This window comes from Monoraphidium neglectum (genome assembly GCF_000611645.1).
Source record: "Monoraphidium neglectum strain SAG 48.87 unplaced genomic scaffold scaffold00192, whole genome shotgun sequence".
Taxonomy (NCBI): Eukaryota; Viridiplantae; Chlorophyta; class Chlorophyceae; order Sphaeropleales; family Selenastraceae; genus Monoraphidium; species Monoraphidium neglectum.
The window spans coordinates 2,818-21,868 of NW_014013436.1; the positions used below are offsets into that span (position 1 = coordinate 2,818).

At 61.6% G+C, this 19,051-nt stretch overlaps 4 protein-coding genes across 4 annotated transcripts in view; all 4 read right to left on the bottom strand.

The window, feature by feature from the left end:
- Positions 1 to 3,548: 3,548 nt before the first annotated feature.
- On the bottom strand, positions 3,549 to 8,311 carry MNEG_1828 (Transforming protein Myb; the record flags this gene model as incomplete). The annotated part of the gene is made up of 7 exons (XM_014049689.1): positions 3,549 to 3,914; positions 4,090 to 4,590; positions 5,554 to 6,755; positions 6,951 to 6,981; positions 7,319 to 7,391; positions 7,636 to 7,739; positions 8,039 to 8,311. The coding sequence occupies 7 exons, from the start codon at positions 8,309 to 8,311 to the stop codon at positions 3,549 to 3,551; spliced, it is 2,550 nt and encodes an 849-aa protein (XP_013905143.1).
- A 2,447-nt stretch (positions 8,312 to 10,758) lies between these two features.
- Positions 10,759 to 12,688, bottom strand: MNEG_1829 (hypothetical protein; the record flags this gene model as incomplete). The annotated part of the gene is made up of 5 exons (XM_014049690.1): positions 10,759 to 11,047; positions 11,211 to 11,311; positions 11,427 to 11,517; positions 12,090 to 12,261; positions 12,640 to 12,688. The coding sequence occupies 5 exons, from the start codon at positions 12,686 to 12,688 to the stop codon at positions 10,759 to 10,761; spliced, it is 702 nt and encodes a 233-aa protein (XP_013905144.1).
- A 2,982-nt stretch (positions 12,689 to 15,670) lies between these two features.
- On the bottom strand, positions 15,671 to 17,764 carry MNEG_1830 (60S ribosomal protein L7-3; the record flags this gene model as incomplete). The annotated part of the gene is made up of 5 exons (XM_014049691.1): positions 15,671 to 15,886; positions 16,288 to 16,446; positions 16,906 to 16,965; positions 17,316 to 17,435; positions 17,603 to 17,764. The coding sequence occupies 5 exons, from the start codon at positions 17,762 to 17,764 to the stop codon at positions 15,671 to 15,673; spliced, it is 717 nt and encodes a 238-aa protein (XP_013905145.1).
- A 987-nt stretch (positions 17,765 to 18,751) lies between these two features.
- Positions 18,752 to 19,051, bottom strand: part of MNEG_1831 (hypothetical protein) — a gene marked incomplete at both ends in the record, with an annotated part of 2,409 nt that continues 2,109 nt past the window's right edge. Inside the window, one exon of the mRNA XM_014049692.1 lies at positions 18,752 to 18,994. Coding sequence (XP_013905146.1) covers positions 18,752 to 18,994 — 243 coding nt within the window. The remainder of the gene's footprint in view (positions 18,995 to 19,051) is intronic.

Below are 19,051 nucleotides of genomic sequence, written 5' to 3' on the forward strand. Positions count from 1 at the left end.
AGCCGGGCGCGTGCGCGCAAGCGGTGTCCTCCGGCGGCGCGCTCGGCGGCGGCGCGCCGTTGGCGTGCGCGAGCTGCCCCAGCAGGTGCGCATGCTGCATTCGGTGGTCGCGTGCCGCGGCGCGCCGCTGGCGCTGCACCTCGTTTGCGTATGTCTCTGCAGTGGCGCGCGCCGAGGGGAGCGCCTCCCAGCCCTCATCGTCTGAGCTATGCGCCCCCATAAGCGCACGCCGCAACGCCCGCCCTTTGAGCAGGCGCAGCGGTAGGTCCGGGTCGACGTGCAGTGATAAGCACGCGAGGTATCAAGGAACTCCGAAAAGGTGTGCTAAGCACGCGGCCAGCAGTCGCTGATGGACGAGGCCGGTGTTGAGCCAATGCATGCAAGAGTGCCTCTCTAACAAACCGAAGCCCTACCCGCGCTGCAATTGGTGCAGGGCATAGTCCGGGGAATGCAACAGCAACAGCGGTGGGGCCTGCGCGAGTCACACCGGTCTCGCACTGTCACCAAGTTCGCCCCGCGCGCCGTCAACGGGAAGCCTAGATTTCTTGTTTCGACAATGCTTTGCAACTCGCCAGCATGCTTGCGCGGCGCAGGGCCAGTCTCTGCACAGCTGGTCAACTGGCCATTGACATGAACCTTGCTCGGCAGTGCTGCATGCACACGTGCAATGGTGGTCTCTGGTCAGCGGCGGGTCTCCTCCTAATGAACACCTTAACTCCAAGAAATTTCAGGAGGCAACATTTCACACGGCCGCCCCCGCATGGGCAGGGCTGCATTCTTTTGCGGTCTACGGAAATTGCCTGGGGCTCGGTGCAGGGCGATACTCTAGTGTCTGACGCAGCACAGGAGATTGCGGCAGCAAGTTGGGTCTTGTCCATGCGTTGTCAAGCAGAGCAGGCTGTTGGGACTAAAAAGGTGCAGCGCACAGCCAGTGGTGCTGGTTGGCTTGACCTCGCAGGAACGCCCGGGCGATCGCCAATCGCTCTGTACGAGTTCACACAGCCTGCTGTTCAAGCTAAGTTGATGTCATAACCTTGATTCAGTCCGATGCAAATGACTACCGAGACGGTAGATATGCCGAGGTAGTTGCCTCTGTCCCTGCTGCTAACTGTGATATGAAGCACCCGGCCGTGCCCTTCGCGCAAGGACCGACGACAGAGCCATATACTGTGTCGGCTGCTGCGCTGCCAGGCATGTGTATGTGTCGTCATGAAACGACTGAGAGGTACTAAATCCATGGGGCGCAAGCTCGGCACAACCTGTGGTTGTGGCGCAGCCTGCAGTCGCGGCGAAACGCGGTGCGGGCACTGGCTTCCCTCTCAGCAGCAAGCAGAGGACCACAGGTGGACGGCGTTTCTCAGCCCATGAAGTGCCTCCATCGACCAGACAGTTGGCACTGACAAGGTATGTGGTGTTTTTTAGTAAGTTTTGCGAGTCGTGCATGCTATTCTACGCCTGTTCTGATCGTGGCGTGATCTGGTCAAAGCGCGACTGAGCCGTTGATCGCATGCGTTTAGACGTACTGATTATTGTATCAACATTTTATTTGTTATTCTAGACGTTATTCATTTTCCAATGAATAGCTTGGCGCCTCTGTGCCAAGCAGTACTTTGTATGCAGATGCTGCTTGGCAAGTCAAGGCCTCTGCACTAATGCCATCACACCAAGCTGCCTTCAACATATACTTCTCAGCATGTTTGGCTGGACGCCACAGGTATGGCAAGCTCTGTTATGGGATGACATGGAAGCCCTGCACCTCTGCCAATCCTGCATGCTCTTTGGGTGCCCTTGTACAGGCATTGGGGACTCCCTGTGGGCACCGCAGGTTCAAGACAAGGAGTTCGGCAAGACGTTGCAGGCCTTGCCCATGTGCCTTCGAACACGGGTTGCCCCCTCTGGCTTGGCCCGACCAACGGTCCCGCCCAATGAGGACCCCTCCCACGCTGTGGGGGCCCCCTTGTGGGGCTTTGGGGAACAAATTTTTTGGAGGCCCCCCTCTATCCTTGGAGTTCCCCCTGCCTCTCACTTGGACCTCCGCGGTACGTCTGCCTGAAACACATATTTACCGCTTTCCCCGGCCAACATCCAAGTTTATATATTGGGGTGCGCGCATTGCACATCCAAGAGCATATTACTGTGGCGCACCAGCATTGCGCCACATCCTTGTTGTGGCTTTCCATCCGCCTGCGCTGCCAGCGAAGTGCAGTGCACTGCGCGGCGCACGGCGCACGATGCAGCGACGCCTCCCCACCCCCACCTCACCACACGCACTCTGTTTCCCATCCTTATCCCGCGCGCTCATCCACGCACCCTTGCCGCAACGCCCAGCACGCATGCAATCAAGTGCACTGCTCACGCGACCTGGATTATTGTCCCCTCTCCCCAATTGACAATACCTGTGGACGCATGGCGTGTGCCACAAGTAACTTTGCGTGATGCATTTGACAGTGTGTGATCGCCCCAATTGCTCCTGGTTTGCCCAGGCTAACACTTGCGGCTGCGGCCCTTGAGGGTGGCGCATCAGTGACGATGTGCCCAGCACAGACCTTGCCACCGTTTAGCCGCAAACTCTGCTTCTAACCGGTGGAAAGCGAAATTAAATGCTTGCTTGTTGATTGCACGAGCCTAAACGCTCATAAACAGCGCGTGTAGCTGATTTTCCCTGTTGTCACCCGTCACCCGAGCGCGGCGCGCTGCGCGCGCGCCCCGTTTGTATTTAAGCCCCCCCGCCCAAGGGCAGAGGGCGGTCATTTCATTCTGACGGCCCCAGTGCGGTTGCCGGCATGCTTCCGCAACTGTTGTAACAATATCACATGCCTTTGCCCTAGAATACATTTAGGAGGCGTCCGGCCCCGCCAGGCCCGCCCTGGCACTTGATGTCGGTAAAGTAACCCAAAAGCCACCCTCGTCACCGTCCTAGGCAGCTACAGACCCCCACAGGCCTCAGAGAACGGGCTCGGCAATATCACACTTTGGGTTGTCACGCGCCAGCGGGCGCGGTACCCGAAAGCTAGCGACATACCTTCCACATCAGTGATCCTCATCATTAATTGCTTAATCACTCAATTGAGGGCCCCCACACAGCACACCGACGCATGCGCCCCGCACAACCAATCTGTGTCCTCCGCTGCATGCAGTCGCTGCGCGTGCCAGCACCTTGCCGGCCCCTCCCCCCGCCGTTTGGAAGTGCGCGATCGAGGCGCTCAATTCCTTTACCAAGGCGCGCACCCTCATCTGTCTCATCACACGCATGTTTGCTTCAACAGGGAAGACAGTGCACAGTCCAGTAATCAGAAACATGGTGATGAGGCTGTGACGACGCCAGGGGCCAACACTGGCGTGATGACTTGGGAAGTGCGGGCGCCCACCTGGCATAATCGATTGACACACCTTCGTTTGGTGTCCTGCCCTTCCCCCGCTCAACTCGGGCCCATCAATCAGAAACCTCATGCAACAGGAAGAGTACCCTTTGGCATCACGCCACAAAGCGCAGTGCGGTTGCGATAATGCTGGACCATCCTTGCCAGCCGTTTGCGAGGCATCGTGCGTCACAGCCCAGACGGCCCGCCCCGCGCCGCCGCGGCCCCCGCTTCGAACGAGTCATGCCTGCCCAAGAGCTGCCCCGCTGACAGCGTCGAGCCCTCGAAGCTTCCCAGCAGGTTCCCGAGCGACCCCGCAAAGCTGCCAACCAAGAACGAACCCGGCAGCTCCTCGTCGTCGCCGCCGCCGCCACAGCCATCTCCGGCGGCGCCTACGCGGGGCGCCGCCGCAAGAGTGGCGGCGCCAGGGGCGTGCTTGTGCGCTGGCTGGGCGCCCTTGCCGCCCTTGCCAAAGCCGAGCAGCGGGAGCGCTCTCCTCTCAACAGCCGTGCCGCCAATGGCACCGTTGAGTTCCAGGCGCACCCGTTTCAACGCCTTTGTTCGGGGTTGCATGCGCAGAGAAGCTTGTGAGCACGAGAACGCAGGCACCGTCAGGGATGCGGCTGGTGTCACTCAAGCCGCGAACGCGACGCGTCACCGGCAGGCCTGATCCTCGTCCATGCGCCCTCCCATGAAAACTGCTGCCCGCGCGCACGGCCTGTTCACCCACCCTGCCTTGCTCTCGAGCGCCAGCGCCCGCCGCCGAACCCGCCGCCGAACCCGCCGCCGCCGCCGCCGCCACCAACGCCTCTGCCGTCGCCCAGGCAGTAGCTGCCGCGTGCGCGGGCGCCGCAGCCGGAAGCTGAAGGGGCTCTGGGCCGTCGGGCGCTGCCTCGCTGCTGGTGACGCCGCTGGTGACCCCCAGCGTCTGCAGCGAGACGACTGAGCCGGGTAGGACATTAAGGATTGGCGAGCCCGGCCGGTCTGGGTTGTCGTCCAGCGGCGCCTGGCCAAACGGAAGCTCGAGCAGCGCGCCGCTATCAGGAGGCAGGAGCCGCTTGCGGGAATGCTGCTGGTGCTGCTGGTGCTGCTGGTGCTGCTGGTGCTGCTGCTGGGGATGATGGTGCTGGTGCTGCTGGTGCTGCTGCTGCTGGTGCTGCTGCTGCTGGTGGTGCTGGTGCTGGTGCTGGTGCTGGTGCTGGTGCTGGTGCTGCTGCTGCTGCTGCAGGGGCTGCATTGCCGGGTGGAAGCAGCAAGAATGGGCCTGCGCGTATGCTGCGCCAGGCGCCATCACTGGAGTGGCGCCATACATCAGACCCGGGTGCGAGACCAGCCCCTTTCCCCCAGGCGGCACAGCCAGGCCCTTGCCACCCGGCAACATCACCAGCCCCTTGCCCGCAAAGGCCTTGCACCCGCTGCTGGACCACGCCGCCTTGCCGCCTGGGTGGACAAAGCACCCCTGGCTGCCTGGGTGCACCAGGCCCTTCGCTCCCCATCCAGGGGCGGCCGCAGGCGGCGCAGGCAGAGCTGCCGGGACTGTGGGCCGTAGCAGAGATGGTGCGAGTGGCTCGTTGATACAGAGTAAGGGCGCACGCGAAGGGCACTGGGGCGAGCTTCCAGTCCAACGTGGGACTGCTCTATCGCGCCGGCGTGTGACAATTCAGTGTGCATTCCAAGGCTGCTGTCTTCCGGGTTCACCGACAACGCCGCGAGGCTCACCTGGATGCGGGCAAGCTGCTACAGGGTTGAATGCGGCAATCTGCTGCATGACAAAGCAGTCAAGGTCGCTCAGCTGGCCGCAGCTGCCGGCGTCGGTGGTGGTGAATGTGGGCGTGCCGCCGTAGCAGGCGCCGCCAAACGCCGGGAACCACGGTGCTGGCATGGGGGGTTGGAACAGCACAAGCTGCTGCTGCTGCTGCTGCTGCTGCTGCTGCCAGGCCTGAGAACCACCGTATCCCTGCGCCTCCACAGCAACCGGAAGTGCTACCCGCGACTCACCCACTGCCGTGCATTCACCTGCCACCACAGTGCCAGCCGCACTTGCAGCAGCAGGGGCTCCTGGTGCCGCCTGCAGGCTCTTGTGCCCTGTGCCTTCTGCGGAGGCAGACGCGTCACCGATAGGGCCGGATAGGGCCTCATCTTCGAGACATGCGGCGTTACTGTGGGGGCACAACGACAGCAAGCTACAGTCCACGCTGCCTATGGCGCTGGCGCTGCGCTGCTGCTGCTGCTGCTGCTGCTGCTGCAGGGGCTGCTGCTGTTGCTGCTGCTGCTTCCGCTCCTGCTGCTCCTGCTGCTCCTGCTGCTCCTGCTGCTCCTGCTGCTCCTGCTGCTCCTGCTGCTCCTGCTGCTCCTGCTGCTCCTGCTGCTCCTGCTGCTCCTGCTGCTCGTGCAGCTCCTGCTGCTCCTGCTGCTCGTGCAGCTCCTGCTGCTCCTGCTGCCGCAGCTGCTGATGCCTGTGCTGCCGCTGCTCCAGCTGCCCCTGCTGCTGTCGTGCTTGTGGCTCTTGCTGCTGCTGTTGCTGCTGCTGCTGCTGCTGCTGCCGCTGCCGCCGCTGGATTGCCAACCGCACCCGCTGCTGCTGTCGCTGATGCCTGTTGTTTGGTGCCAAGCTCGGCGCCGCTGCCATCACTGCTGCGGGCGGCAGCTGCGCCTTGATTTGGGCCGTTGCGTCGCCGCTTGTGGCCGTAGCGCTACCGCCGGCCCCCATGTCTCGCTCGTCCAACAGGCCCGACCTGCACGCGCTGGCCTCTTCCAAGGATGCGGTCCCCGCCTTGCTGCCCTGCTCTCCGCCATCCCAGTACCCTGCGCTCGGCCGCACCCCGTTCGCCGCGCCCTCGGCAAACTGGCGCAGCCCCGACGCCAGCGCCTGGTGCCCGCTCGCCTCCAGCAGCTGCGCCAGGCGCGCGCGCCGCTCTGGCGGCGGGAGCCGCGGCTGGGTCGGCCGCACCATTTGCGCCTCCAGCTGGCTCGCCAGCTCAGCATGGCCCTTCACACGCAGCGCGCTGAACAGCTGGCGCTCGATCTCCAGCTGCCTCGTCAGCGCGGGCGACGCGACCGCCGCGGCCGCCGCTGCCGCCGTGACCTCAGGCGGCTGCGGGATACCCTTCTCAGGCGGCGGCGGCGGTGCGGCGGCGGCAGCGACGAGCGGCTTTTGCTGCTCACTCGCCGCCGCGCGGCCCGATGCGGCCCTCTTGATACCGTTGCCCGCCTTGCCGCCGCCGCGTATGTCGGCGTTCGAGGGTTTGGCGGCCGCAGCGGCGCCCGCAGCGGCGCCCGCAGCGGCCGACGCGGCGGCGACCGCCGCCGCCTGCTGAGGGAACTTCTTTTTGAGCCAGGCGTGCCATCTGTTCTTGATAGCGTTGTCTGTGCGCCCGGGCAGCAGCTTGGCAATGGCTGCGAGGAACAGTGGGATTCAGTGCCACATTTTGTGCGCGGGTGGAACGGAATTTTGGAAGGTTGCATGCTGGGGGTGACCGTTTGTTCCGGTGACCGCATTCACCTGGCAGGGGAGGGGGCTGCAGGGGCAGCGGGTGTGCATTTTTGTGGCAAGCACATGGGATCGAAGCCGGAGTGGCAAGGCGGCCTCACCCGTCCATTTGTTGCCGAGCACTTTGTGCGCCTGCAGGGCGGTGGGATGGGGGGCGTTGGCATTGGGGCGCGGGAATGAGATTGTGGGGTGCCCTGCGCAGCTAAGCCGCGCTCAAGGCACGGCCCTGCCGTCTGGGGCTATCTGGCTGCGACGACGCGCGGCGTTAATCGCCACAGCCTCGGTCGTGCGCTCACAGCCTCGGTCGCCTGCAGCATCCCAAACCCCCCTCCCGCCCTGCCAATCAGCTGCCATGACACCCCTGCACCCCACTTCGGCATTCTGTCCAACCGTGCGCCAGTGCAAACCCACTTGCACGTACGACAATCCACTTGCACACACACGCACGCACGCACGCGCGCGCGCGCACTTCCAGCAGGATGGTGTCCTCCTCTGGCGTGAAGCTCTCCTGCTTCAGGTCTGGCGCCAGCTGGTTCACCCACCTACAGAGTGTTGCGCGGCGGCAACTCAGCTCAGCGTGCGAACATCGTGCGTGTGCGCGCACGCGCCGCGGCGCGAGGCTCAAGGACGCTCTGAGATAGAATGCACACGGACGGCATGCATGACTTGATAAGCATAATGCAGTGCTGAGGTCATGCACGACCTCAGCCCTGCTACCACACGCCACTGTCACCACACCAGTGGGTTCTAGCTGTGATAATGTAGCAAGGGGCAGGCTGAGCGCACCTGAGGCGGCAGCTCTTGCCGTTGCGCCCCTTCAGGGCCTTGGCGACGTGGCTCCAGTTCTGGGGGCCGTGGAGGCTGACCTGTTCCCTCAGGGACGCGTCTTCCTGCAGCGCGCGCGTGTGCACGATTGAGGGCGTGGGGGTGCACAGCTGGACAGTCACATTCGTGGGGGCGCAAGCGAGCGCGGCGCCGCTTCGGTGCCGCGTAGGTGTCGCCGTGAATGATTGGGCAGTCCAGGGGTGAACAGGCAGCTCTCTGCTGCGGTGTGAGCGCAGCTTGGCGAGCCCCTCGGGTGTGCTGAGGCAACGCCCGGCACTCGCAAGGGGGGGCCTGGGCTGACCCGCTTGGCCACACAACTGCGTGCTCGCCTAAGCAGTGGGCGCCAGCCGCAGCGCGAACGCACCTCCTGCGTCCAGGGGCGGTAGTTGGTCGTGCGCAGCTCCTGCAAGAGCTTTTCTTTGCCCTCCTGCTTCGCATCAGCTGCGCGGCCAGAGCGGGGGGGCTTGGCTGCTCCACCGCCCCGCACAGCTGGCGTGGCCTGGGGCGCCACGGCGGCGCCGGCGTCTTTCTTTCTGTTGGCCGGCTTTGAGGGCAGGCGCTTCACGGGCGTACGGTTTTGCGACGGCATCGGGCCTTCCTTGCCGCTGCCGGCAGTGGGGTTGCCGGAGTGCCCCATCTGTCGTGGGGCGCCTCGCTGGTGATGAGGTGACTACCCCTAGCCCCACAGCTTGTTGCCACCGAGGTGCCTCAGGATGTGTGCGCAATCAGACTTGAATTTGATATGACTGCTTGACGACCGACTGACCCTGGGGGAGGGGGTGTCGATCGAGGCGTACGTATCAGCTGGGGCCCGACCTTGCAGGAGGCACACACATCTATTGCAAAAAATCTGATGTAAGATTCTCGACTCTGCAAAGTTCCTCCCAGACTGCGTGTTGATGGCAGCTACGGTACCTGAGACTGTGTGCTTATGAATCCGCCAAAAACCGGCAAATTCACATATCAGTCTTGTATTACGAGAATATGGGTGATAGGTAAGGCCGTGCGACCGCTTACAGCCAGGCACTGCTGGGGTGAAAGCTCGTCGCTGCGCCTTGCCGACTGCTGCTGGTGACGCAGATGATTCATGCACTCGGCACTAGCACACCGGGCCCAGCCGACGCGACAGCTCACGCTTGCATGAACACCGTGGATCGGAATTGGCGAGGTGCCGTAACAGCGCATAGAGTCGTACCAGTTGGTGCTGAGCCCCAGATTAGGTGGCCTGACCCAGGGGCCGGGGCCAAGCTCACTTCGGCCCCCCACACGTCCCCCATCCAGGTGCCCCCCGCTAGGCTCCCTGTAGCCAGTGCCTTGAAGTCTCTTCTCCTATGTCCCCAGCAGCAGTCTCGTCAGGGTCCTGGGACAACAGTGTGCTGCAACAATGCAGGGCAGCAGCCACCTGCCAGCAGCCTCGCCCCTGGTAGGCGCCATACGGCGGCAATGGGGGCGCCGCCTCCTCAAGGCCACTCATTCAAAGCGGCAGCGCCAGCACCACCAGCACCCCGGCTGAACACCATACTGACCATGCGCACTGCGTGTTCACCGCGTGCTCTATATCAGCGCGCCAGTCCAGTATCCCCAAAAAAGCGACCTGCTGTTGGGCCGCCGCAAAACGCTGGCCGACAACTCCGCCGTGGCGCGGGCCGCGCCACGCGCTGCTGAAAGGCGTGTGTGCCGCGATTGCCGCTGCCACCTGCAGGCGTGGAGCAGGCCCCTGTGCGTCCGCTGCTGCTGGTAGCTTGCGCAGCGTCGCCGCCGAACTGCCACGGCTTTGTCACTGTCATAACACCTGGGGCTATCGCCAACTAAGGCACCGCTGGGGGAGGTGAAGGCAATGGAAGTCTGAACAGCAGGTCTCTTCAGCGCTACTGCGATATTCGGGGAGGCCGGATTGAGGGCAGCGCGTTCTTACTATAATCATGCCGGACCGGCACCAGCTGCTGCTGGTGCCGCCTTTGGCCTCGTCATGCCCCTGCCTGGGCAGCGCGCTGATGACAGCACGTTTCAGATCGCCCGCTGTACCACGGACTGATGCCGTTCCTCTCAAATCCGTGCCAGCTTTAAGCAAATTGTTTCATGTTACAACGGAGGTTGCATAGCGATGGTCGCACTCCAGGTTTGATGCAGCCGGGGGATTCACAAACCAAGTCCAAAGCCACAACACACAAGTTCGAGTCAAAAAGCAAGGCCACTTTGCCCGCGCACACGCCCCATCCTGTGCTGACCCCAGTAAGTGTGTCGCTTCACTTTGTGGCTCCCTTGTAGCCTGGAGGGAGCATCAGTGTCTCCACCAATATGTTGTGTTTCGTGTAGCCCAGTCCAGCAAAGAACTTCATCACGTCCCATTGCAACACCTGCATGCCATGGATTTGGGTGCAAAGGTCAGGGTACAAACATGCGTGGCTGTTTGGCAACAAGCTGGCGGTCACTCCTGTGAACGGGGTGCGCACAATGACCGCGTGGGTGGAGCGACAAGGGGTACACCTACAGTCTGAGGGATCTTCATGGTTTCGATCATCTCCTGTGGTGTGTTACAAAGTAGAGATCGCCATGTGTGTGTGTAATGTGTGTGTGTGTGTGTGTGTGTGTCTATTGTGAGAGGGGGTCATCCAAAGGCTGCTTGTGTGAAGTGTGCTGCGGACATGGCCACGGCCAGGCAGGCCACTGCCAGGGCCAGGCTGTCCAGTGCCACCACCCCACGCACCTTGGTGACATTGAAAAGTTCTGGCGTGTACTCAAATGATACGACAGGCATGTTTGTCTTGATGGTTTCCTGTGAGACACAGGAGGCCCAGCGAAGCAGCAAGGAGGCACGAGGCTTGAGCAGGACGCGGGAGGGGCACGCGCATCACAGGGAAGTGCTGGCATTGGCATGTCAACGGCCTGCACACCGGTTGCGCTCAGACACGCACATCGGGGGCCTCTGCACCGTTGGCTGCCACGCCGCCTGGCGGCGGCAGCTGCCATATGGCTGGTGCCCATGCACACTAGCACCAATCCGTCTACACGCTCATGCCAGCCGCACGCCTCTCAGCGAGCGTCACCCCGCCCGCGTCGCAATTGCGCCCTTTGTTGTCCGACTCAGCCAGCCCGCGGCGCACGCGAACGCTGCGCAGCCTCGCCAGGCGCCCGCTGCCAAGGGCACTCTGGCCAGGCCCGGCCGCTCGCCTGGGCTCCAAAGAGCGTGAGTTGCTCGGCGCCTTGGACGTCAACTTTGATGAATGAGATGCCTGTCAGGCCCAGCGAGTCCAGGGTGATCGCCTGCGCCACCTCTCCACCCTTTCCCAGGTTCATGCCGCCGTAGTTGATGGGCGCGTGGCGCGACTCCGCGTCCGCCATGTTCGCGCCTTCCTGCGAGCCATCCACCAGCCTGCCACACCGCAAGATGCAAGTGCAGGCCAGGCAGCCAAGCGTACACACATGAGGAGGGAGGCTAAAAGAAAACACAAGGCCAGGTGAAGGAGCCCAGGCGCCATGATGCGTGCATGCGTGCACTCGCGTGCTGCGCCAGTCAAACGAGTCCACGCGCTCACTTGCCCGACATCTGGACCTCTCCGGGTGCAAACGACAGCGCCACGTGGTGCACGGTCATGATGTCACTGAAACCGTTTACCACAGCGTTGGCGGCAGACAGCTGCGTGCACAGGCAGGCAGGCAGGCAGGAGTGTGGGCGCCCCGTGTGAGGGAGTAGAGTAGGAGGGGGTTGGAGCCAGCGCCCCAAGAAAACTGCAGGTTGCTTCGATCCCTACCTGGGCCATCTTGTTTTGCGGCTCGAAGCAGTGCACCTTGCCGCCACGCCCGACTTTTGCCGCAAAGAAGGCGGCGTACGACCCCAAGTTGCTGTGGTGGCACGGGCGACAGCGCAGATAGAGATTGCTTGCTCAACGTGTGTGTGCATGTGCGTGGTTGTTGTTCGGCGGATGCAGGGCGATGGGGCGTTGAGGCATGGGGAGCCGCTGCTGTGGCAGTCCGGAGTGTGCAGAATGCGGCCACTGGCTGCTGGCGGGCGCACACCACACAACTTCAAGTGCCGCCGCTTGGCGCAGCGCCGCGCATCGGCGGTCCCAACGACAGCGGCGGCTGCGATGACAGCGCGCTGCTTGGGTGCGCTGCGAGTGGATCGCCGCTTCCCCAGCTATTGCAGTGCATGGCACGTCTACGGCAGTTCGTCTGGCCACAGAAAAAAGCCGGCGGTGAGGGCCGGCGCTGCGACAGCTCTCAGCTGCAGTGATTAGGTCAAGCCCGCCGCGGCCTCGCCCATGGCAGGGGAAGCGAAGGCGGCTGCAATGCCCTGCCTGACAACGCGCCGGACAGCAGGAGGACGGCACTGAGCAGTCGCTGGAGGCCGCCGCGCTCGTGTGAGCCGCCGCAACCACTTCCAGCAGTCCCTCTGCCGACCTCAAGCCACTCACCAGCCAGCATCCACAACCGTGGTCCCCGGCTTGATGTGCTGCAGGAACATGCTGAGGGTTTCGCTCCCAAACGGGCCCCCGTTGTGCAGGATGGATGAGCCCACGTACTCGTCGTTGGTGGCAGCCAGGAGCATCAGTGTCACGCCGTTCAATGTCGCATTGCGCGCCGCCACTGCAAGTGCATGGGGTGTCAGCACATACAGATGGTACAGGCTGATGTATCTGATTGCAAGTGAACTCACCATCGCGGCTGAGCGGAATCAGACTGTTTTGGGCGAAGCGCTTTGCAGGACCAGAATCGACCTGCCTGCAACGAGGGACCGAGTGTTGGGGAAGGCTGACTGGATGTGGGGCCATGTCGCGATGGCTGTTGACGATGGGTGTGACAGTCATCTGCTCAAGGCGCTGGCGTCCGCATCTGCAGCGACATCCGCAGCAGCAGAAGCAGCAGCAGCAGCAGGGGCGGCGTCCGCAGCGGCAGCGACAGTGGCAGCAGCAGCAGCAGCAGCACCGGCAGTACCAGCGCACTAGCGAGCAGTATTATACTCACTCTGCAGCACGGCGCCGCTGATCTTTGAGTGCGGCGCGAAGCTTGGCATTCTGTGCAGATAGGTCGGCAACCTTCTCCAGCAGCTCTGCCTGTGGGGAAGTTCCAGTTTGGCCAACAATCCCCCATATCACCAAGACCACTACGGCGCCAGCTAGTAGAGGCACTACTTGATGAAAGCCATGTGAGCCAATCCTTCTTGGCGGGCCCATGTATGGCAAGCAGGTGGGCGTGATCAGATCGGTGTTTTCTTGCTGTGACTTCAGCGCTGGATAGCAACGTCGTCTCGCCGAGCTTGGAGATATCCGTGAGTATCAAGGACACGCGCGTCACCCGTGGCATTCCGCTCAGATGCAAGAGGGACGTTCCGGTCACTTGCACCCGCGGCAACGTGCAGTCGTCTTCACGAAATAGCAGTCATCAGCCTGTGTGCCGTATACCATTATGTGTGTGCAACCCGCTTGCTGTAGGAGTTCATTGTGGCCCAATTTGTCAAGCAGATCGTGCCAGTATGCAGTGTGGACGTTGCCGGGTCAACGTTGCTGGAATCAAAACTCTTGGCTTGGTTTTGCGGGAACCTGGCCAGCAGTTGGCCCTGGTCACAAAGCGACGGTCAAAGGCAAGACTACGGTATGAGTGCAAAAACTTGTGATGAGATCAAGAAAGCGAGTGCGACGTGCGTGCGGGGGCCCTCACAGGGTGGTGTGCGCAGCACAGCAACATAAGCTGCTGCCTTGATTGGCAACAGCAGCTGCTGATTCGAGCAGCGGCGATGAAGTCCATGGTTTCTGGGAGCTTTGGAGGGTTTAGTGTTGAAGCCTAATCACTCGTGCATCGCGGTCTTCCAAGCTGCAATTGATCAACTGCATGGTTTTGATGACGTGCTTCATCATGAACAAGCGGACTGTTGGCGTTTGGACCATGTTCAAAAGCACCACACAGGTCTGCCTACGGTGTGCGTTGTGGGCCTTCCAAGCACTGCGCTTCGCGGTTCTCTTCCAAGTGAGCTTGCCCCAGGGTCGACATGCTGCGTTCTGTCAAGTGCGACTACCTAAGCTTTGCAGGTAGTAGAGTCGTCAAGGCTATGAAAAACCTCCAACACGCCCTCAACATTAGGGCCGTCAAGGTTTGCACCAGACACACGAATTCTGCACCAGAGATGTGCACCAGGTGTTGAGGATCAATTCGCCCCTGGAAAATTAGATCTGCTATCAGGAAGGAGCGGGCCACAGTCCCATGAAGGCTCATGACCTTGCCAGCACCCGTCTCATGAGTTTACTTTGTCTTTCCCCATCCACATCCTGGCAACAACCTGGCCAATAAAGTCATGCCGGGCTGTACTATCAGTGTTGGCTCGAAGAATTGCTCCAACCCAAGACAATTGTATTGTCATCTGCACCCACACCTGTTGGCGCGCCATGGCAATATGCTGAGGGGGGCGGGAAACTCGTGCGAGTCAGCGCCACGACATGGCGAAGCCTTGTAATTCTTTTTGCACTGGGCACCAAGTCTAAAAACCCCTTACATATGTTGATGCCTGCTATCGTAATGAGCTGAGACTGGGGTGCACCAAGAGTGCGCTGTTGAACTGTACTGCCAGGGACTTCTTGCACAAAACTGGTTGTTGGGTGGGTTTGTGCGATAGGTTGAACCATGTCGTGGACCCCTATTTTGGCGACATTGCGCATCATTGAAATCGTGTACTAGATCATGCGAAATCAGTGATCTGTGCGACACCGCAGGAAACGAACTACCCAAAACTCGGATATAATTATCCATGTCTGTAAGTTGTGGTACGGGTCTCGGTGGAACGGGTATGGGCAGGGATACCGCTCATGATTTGATCACTCTGCTGACAATGAGCCTGGCGTCGCACATCTGTCACTTCAAGCCCCCTGTGCACCAGTGACGGCTGACTACGACTCCAAGGTAGTTGAGGTGTGCTTCTATTATTCTACGAGAATTTGTTGACTTTGCGCGCTCGTCCGGGCGCCGCTCAAATGCCCGCCCCATTTCGCTTGTACCATTCAACCAGACCTGTCTAACGGCACCATGGCATTAGCCATGTTTTGGAACCTTCTTCTTTGGGCGGGGCATGAGCATGGTGTGTATTATACAAGCAGCCAACGGCTTGCGTACTGCAGATCTGCAGACATGTGTGCAACCTTCTTGCAGCAAATCAACCACTCCATCAGATTTCGAGGAGCTTTCAAATGCTGGCACACGAAGGGAAGTCCGCAAGGTAGGCCAAAAATGATTAATCTGGTGCGGCGACGGCAGCGATTTGGGTCACCTGTCATAAGGGGCAACTGCTCTTGCCTTCCACCTCTGGCAGCATCCAAACCCATCCAATTGCGGTTCATGTTGTTGCACCTGTCCTTGTAATGTCCACATGGGCTCAGGCTTAATTGGGCTTTGGATGAGCGGGCATTTTTTAAGGCAAGGTTGATGCATCAACCACAAAATTGTATGCGATTCAGTTATTCCCTGGCGATTATCACATCATCAAGCCTTCTATCATGTGCCCCCCTCAGGGGTTTGCTCATGTCCCACAGGGGACTGTACAATGGCCTCAAAGCCGAGTGAGGCAGCTGCAGGTCTCTGAGCGCGCGCGGGCGGCTTGCAATTTGGAGACAGGCGGAAGCAACATAACTTTGATCTGGCATGCTAGCAGTACTGTGGGCATTCTCAAACTGTGCTGCGGCTGCAGCGCAGGGAGTCTTGCATTGATCGGACTGCTCCGTGGCAAGAAAAAAGGCAAGGAGACGTGAACGTTTTGACGTGGGGTTCTGGGGTGATGCGACCAGCTGCTGAGCCAGCCTGCCCGGCCTGAAGTCTCGCACATGTTGAGCTGCATTTTGCTTGCAGCAAGCCCTGCCGCAATCTGAAGCTGCCAAGTATTTCAAGTGTCTTTGCGCAATGCGGGTCCTGTTCATGTACACGATCAATCAAACTTCGTTTGGTGCAAACACAGTATCGCCTCTGGGTTCCTGACACTGAGCAAGCAGGGCTGTTACACCCCCATAAGGACCGCCTAGTTCATCAGCCGGACCAGGTTGTTGATCTTGCCCTCCCGGTTGCCCGCCTGGCCGCCCTCCACGTAGTGCACCCTCTTCTTGGGCAGGCCGCCGCGCGCGCTGCTGAGCTTGAAGGGCCAGAGGAAGTTGGTGGCCTGCTTGAAGGCGGGGCCCACGGTGTAGATCTCGTGGATGAGGTCCTCCACGCAGATGATGCCGTGCTTGCCCAGGTTCTGCGGTCGGATGATAAATTTTTGCGTGTGGGGCCGGAGAGAGGAAGGGCACAAGTCGGGGGTGTTTGATGTGGGGGTGGGCAAGGACGCGGGCACGCAGGCAAGAGTTGGTAGCATGCAAGGCGCCGGGCGTGCTTCCAGAGCGGGCTGAGGGCGGGAGCAAACACCTGGATGCCTCAAATTACTCGATCACGGACCACACCTTTGCAAGCGCAGCAAAGACACAGCAGACGTGCCTAGCAGGTAAGCGCAAAACACACACGCACACACGCACGCACGCACGCACGCACGCACGCATGCACATACAAGAGCATGAACACGCACACATACAAACACACACTCATACACACACGTGTAAGCACTGGCTCCCTTGCTTGCCCCCATGCGCGCGAGCCCCGCACCTCCTCGATGATCTTGTTGTCGGTCAGCGGCAGGCGGTTGCCCTTGACCTTGGCGTACCCGCGCTTCAGCACCAGCTCCCTCACGCTCTTCAGGTTGGGGTAGCCGTACGCAATGTAGGGCTCCACGCGCGTCAGCAGGCCCTGGGTGGCCTTGTTGATCTGCTCGCGGGGTGGAGAGGGGGGAGTCCAAACGGGAGGTTTGGGAGGAGTGCGTCAACAGAGGGGGAAAGCGGAGGCGCTGGATCAGGCCTTACAAACTGTGCAACCCTGCTGCATCAATGCACGGAAGTCCGCTGTTGTGTTGGGCAGACGTGTGGATGGCTCGGCTGCTGCCGTGCTCGTAGGATGGCCTCTGCTGCTGCCTTGCCACAGCAAGCCGACGGCTCTCAAGGACGACAGCACCATCACCGCGGGCAGCGCCATTCCGCTGCGGCCGCAGGCGTTGCTGCGTAGACCCCACCCTGGCCACCGCTGACGCCCGCAATACCGCAATCGGTGGCCCCGCCTGCCAGCAGAGTGCACGGCGCAGGCTGAACTGGTGTCAAGCTGCCCTCCCGGCCGCCCCGCGCCTCGCCGCCTGGCCTCGCCCAGACGTCACCACTCCCGCCCGCAGCGCACCCGCACGAACACGGCGTTGCCAATCTGGCGGAGCCGCAGCAGCTGCAGGATCTTCTTGGTCTGCACAAAGCGGAAACCGCGTTCCAAAAGCAGAGGAACGCGTGTTGGTAAAGGCCAGGCGCCGTGGCACTGCGCGGACGAACCATCGCAGCTGAGGCCGTCCGGCGCAGAGCGGTTGCGGTGCGAATTCGCTGTTCACTCGAGCCTCCACAGCTGCGTCGCCCCATTTTCCTTGACCGGTACGTGCTGCTGCGGCTGCTGCCGCCGCGGTACGGCACGCGCCGTCTGCAGCCGCAGCTGCTGCCCCTGGCCGCCTCCGCTGTCTGGCGGCGCCGCGGCGCGCCACGCGGGTGTGCGGCGCCGCGGCAACCCGCAGCCGCCGTGGCGCGGTGCCGTGCTGCCCTTCGCACCTTGGGGTGGATCTTGTTGAGGCCCCTGATGCGGATCACAAACGCCAGCTTCGCCTCGGGCTCCACGTAGAAGCCCTTAGCCGCCTTGGCCTCGCGCTTCAGGCGGATCAGGTCCTTCTCCTGCGGCCGCAAGCGTGGCGGCGGGCACGTTCTCATTCCCCTCGTGTCCTTAGCAGCGCGCAGGCCGCGCCCCCTCCCCGTTGCACTGCACGTGCTTGCGCGCTGCGCGACCGCGCGACGCGCGCTGCGCACGACGCCACTGCATCACAGCGCTTGGCCAGGCTCACCTGCTGCCTGAACTCGCTAACATACTGAGCAGCCTTCTTGAAGATAACCCGCCTTGTTTCCTTGGCCTTCTTGCGAGCCTCCAAGGCGTCCGCTGCCTTCTGCGTGGCCCAGGCCTCCTCGCGCTTGGCCTTCTTGGCTGCGAGCTCCGGCACAGGCGTCATGCTGTTGGCCTGCGGGCAGCAACATACCGTGTGCCATTCAGTGCTGCACAATGTGCGGCATCACCGCTGGAGAAGCTGCGACCGCCCAATGGCTCTTCCAACGCGTTTATAAGCTCTATTTTATTCCCTTGAGCACTCGCACGCGGACCACAGCCTGCGCCAAGCCCGCTGCCTGCATACGGCACCACCGCAGCGAGCGCACCACGCACGGCTGGATATAAGTCCAAACAGCCGCTCCGCCAAAAAGGACGATATGCGTGACGACTTTGCTCTTCAGGACCGACTGTTGGGTCACTGGTGATCTTTGCCGCACCGCAGCAGCTTGCACCGCGCTTGGCGACACCTTTGTGTAATGGCATAGAGTTTTCGATGCACATGGACATGTTGTGGTGACATGGAAGACGTATTGGCTCCATTGGACCAGAACAAGTTGACCGCCACTTTGACTGGCACAGAAGGCACACTTCATGCTGGTGCGGGTGCGATTGCACTGCCTCAACAGGGTATCACCAGCAATAGAAAGCTCTGACATTGAGATCTGATACACCAAGTTTGCGCACTGCCACCACCTTGAGCACATTGCGAAAGGATACTTGGGGAATGCAACGGCCAGTTCTGATAATGACTCTGCTGGGCATATTTGAGTGACGTGCTGCTTTTGCTGGGCGGCATTCCACATCAAAGGATCTGTGCAAGTGACAACTGTGCAGCTGGTCCAGCCAAGGGCCAATCGATATGAAGCACTGCTGTCAGGACGCCGGCATCCGCCTGCCACCCCCCCCTCCCAACACCATGGATGGGTGCTTTTACTGCAGCGCATGCGTACACCTGCGCATAGGGCGCACAGATGGCCGAGCCTCCACCATATCAATCCACTGCTTCCTGCAGCCACGCCGTCCTGCTCCGTCGCCGCACGCACTCCACTCGTGCAAGGCGCCCCCGCACCCGCAGGTCCGGGGCCGCCCGCCACCGTCACCAGCCGCGGCGTTACACGTCCACGCCGCGCTTCAGCCCGAGGGGCAGCTTGGCCCGGTGGTACACCTCGCGCACGTACACGCCGCTGCCCTCAACGCCGTCGTGCGGCAGGCTCTGGTTGGTGACCGCGTGCAGCCACGCCTTGACGACGTTGTCGACGTTGCGGCGGCGCCCGTTAAGCTTGACGGTGACGTTCTGGATGCCGACCAGGGAGCACAGCGACTGCACCAGGGGCGAGGCGGTGACGCCGAAGCCCTGGGGGCGCGGCCACATGCGTATGCGCAGCTGTGCGGCGAGCGATTTGGGGGGGGG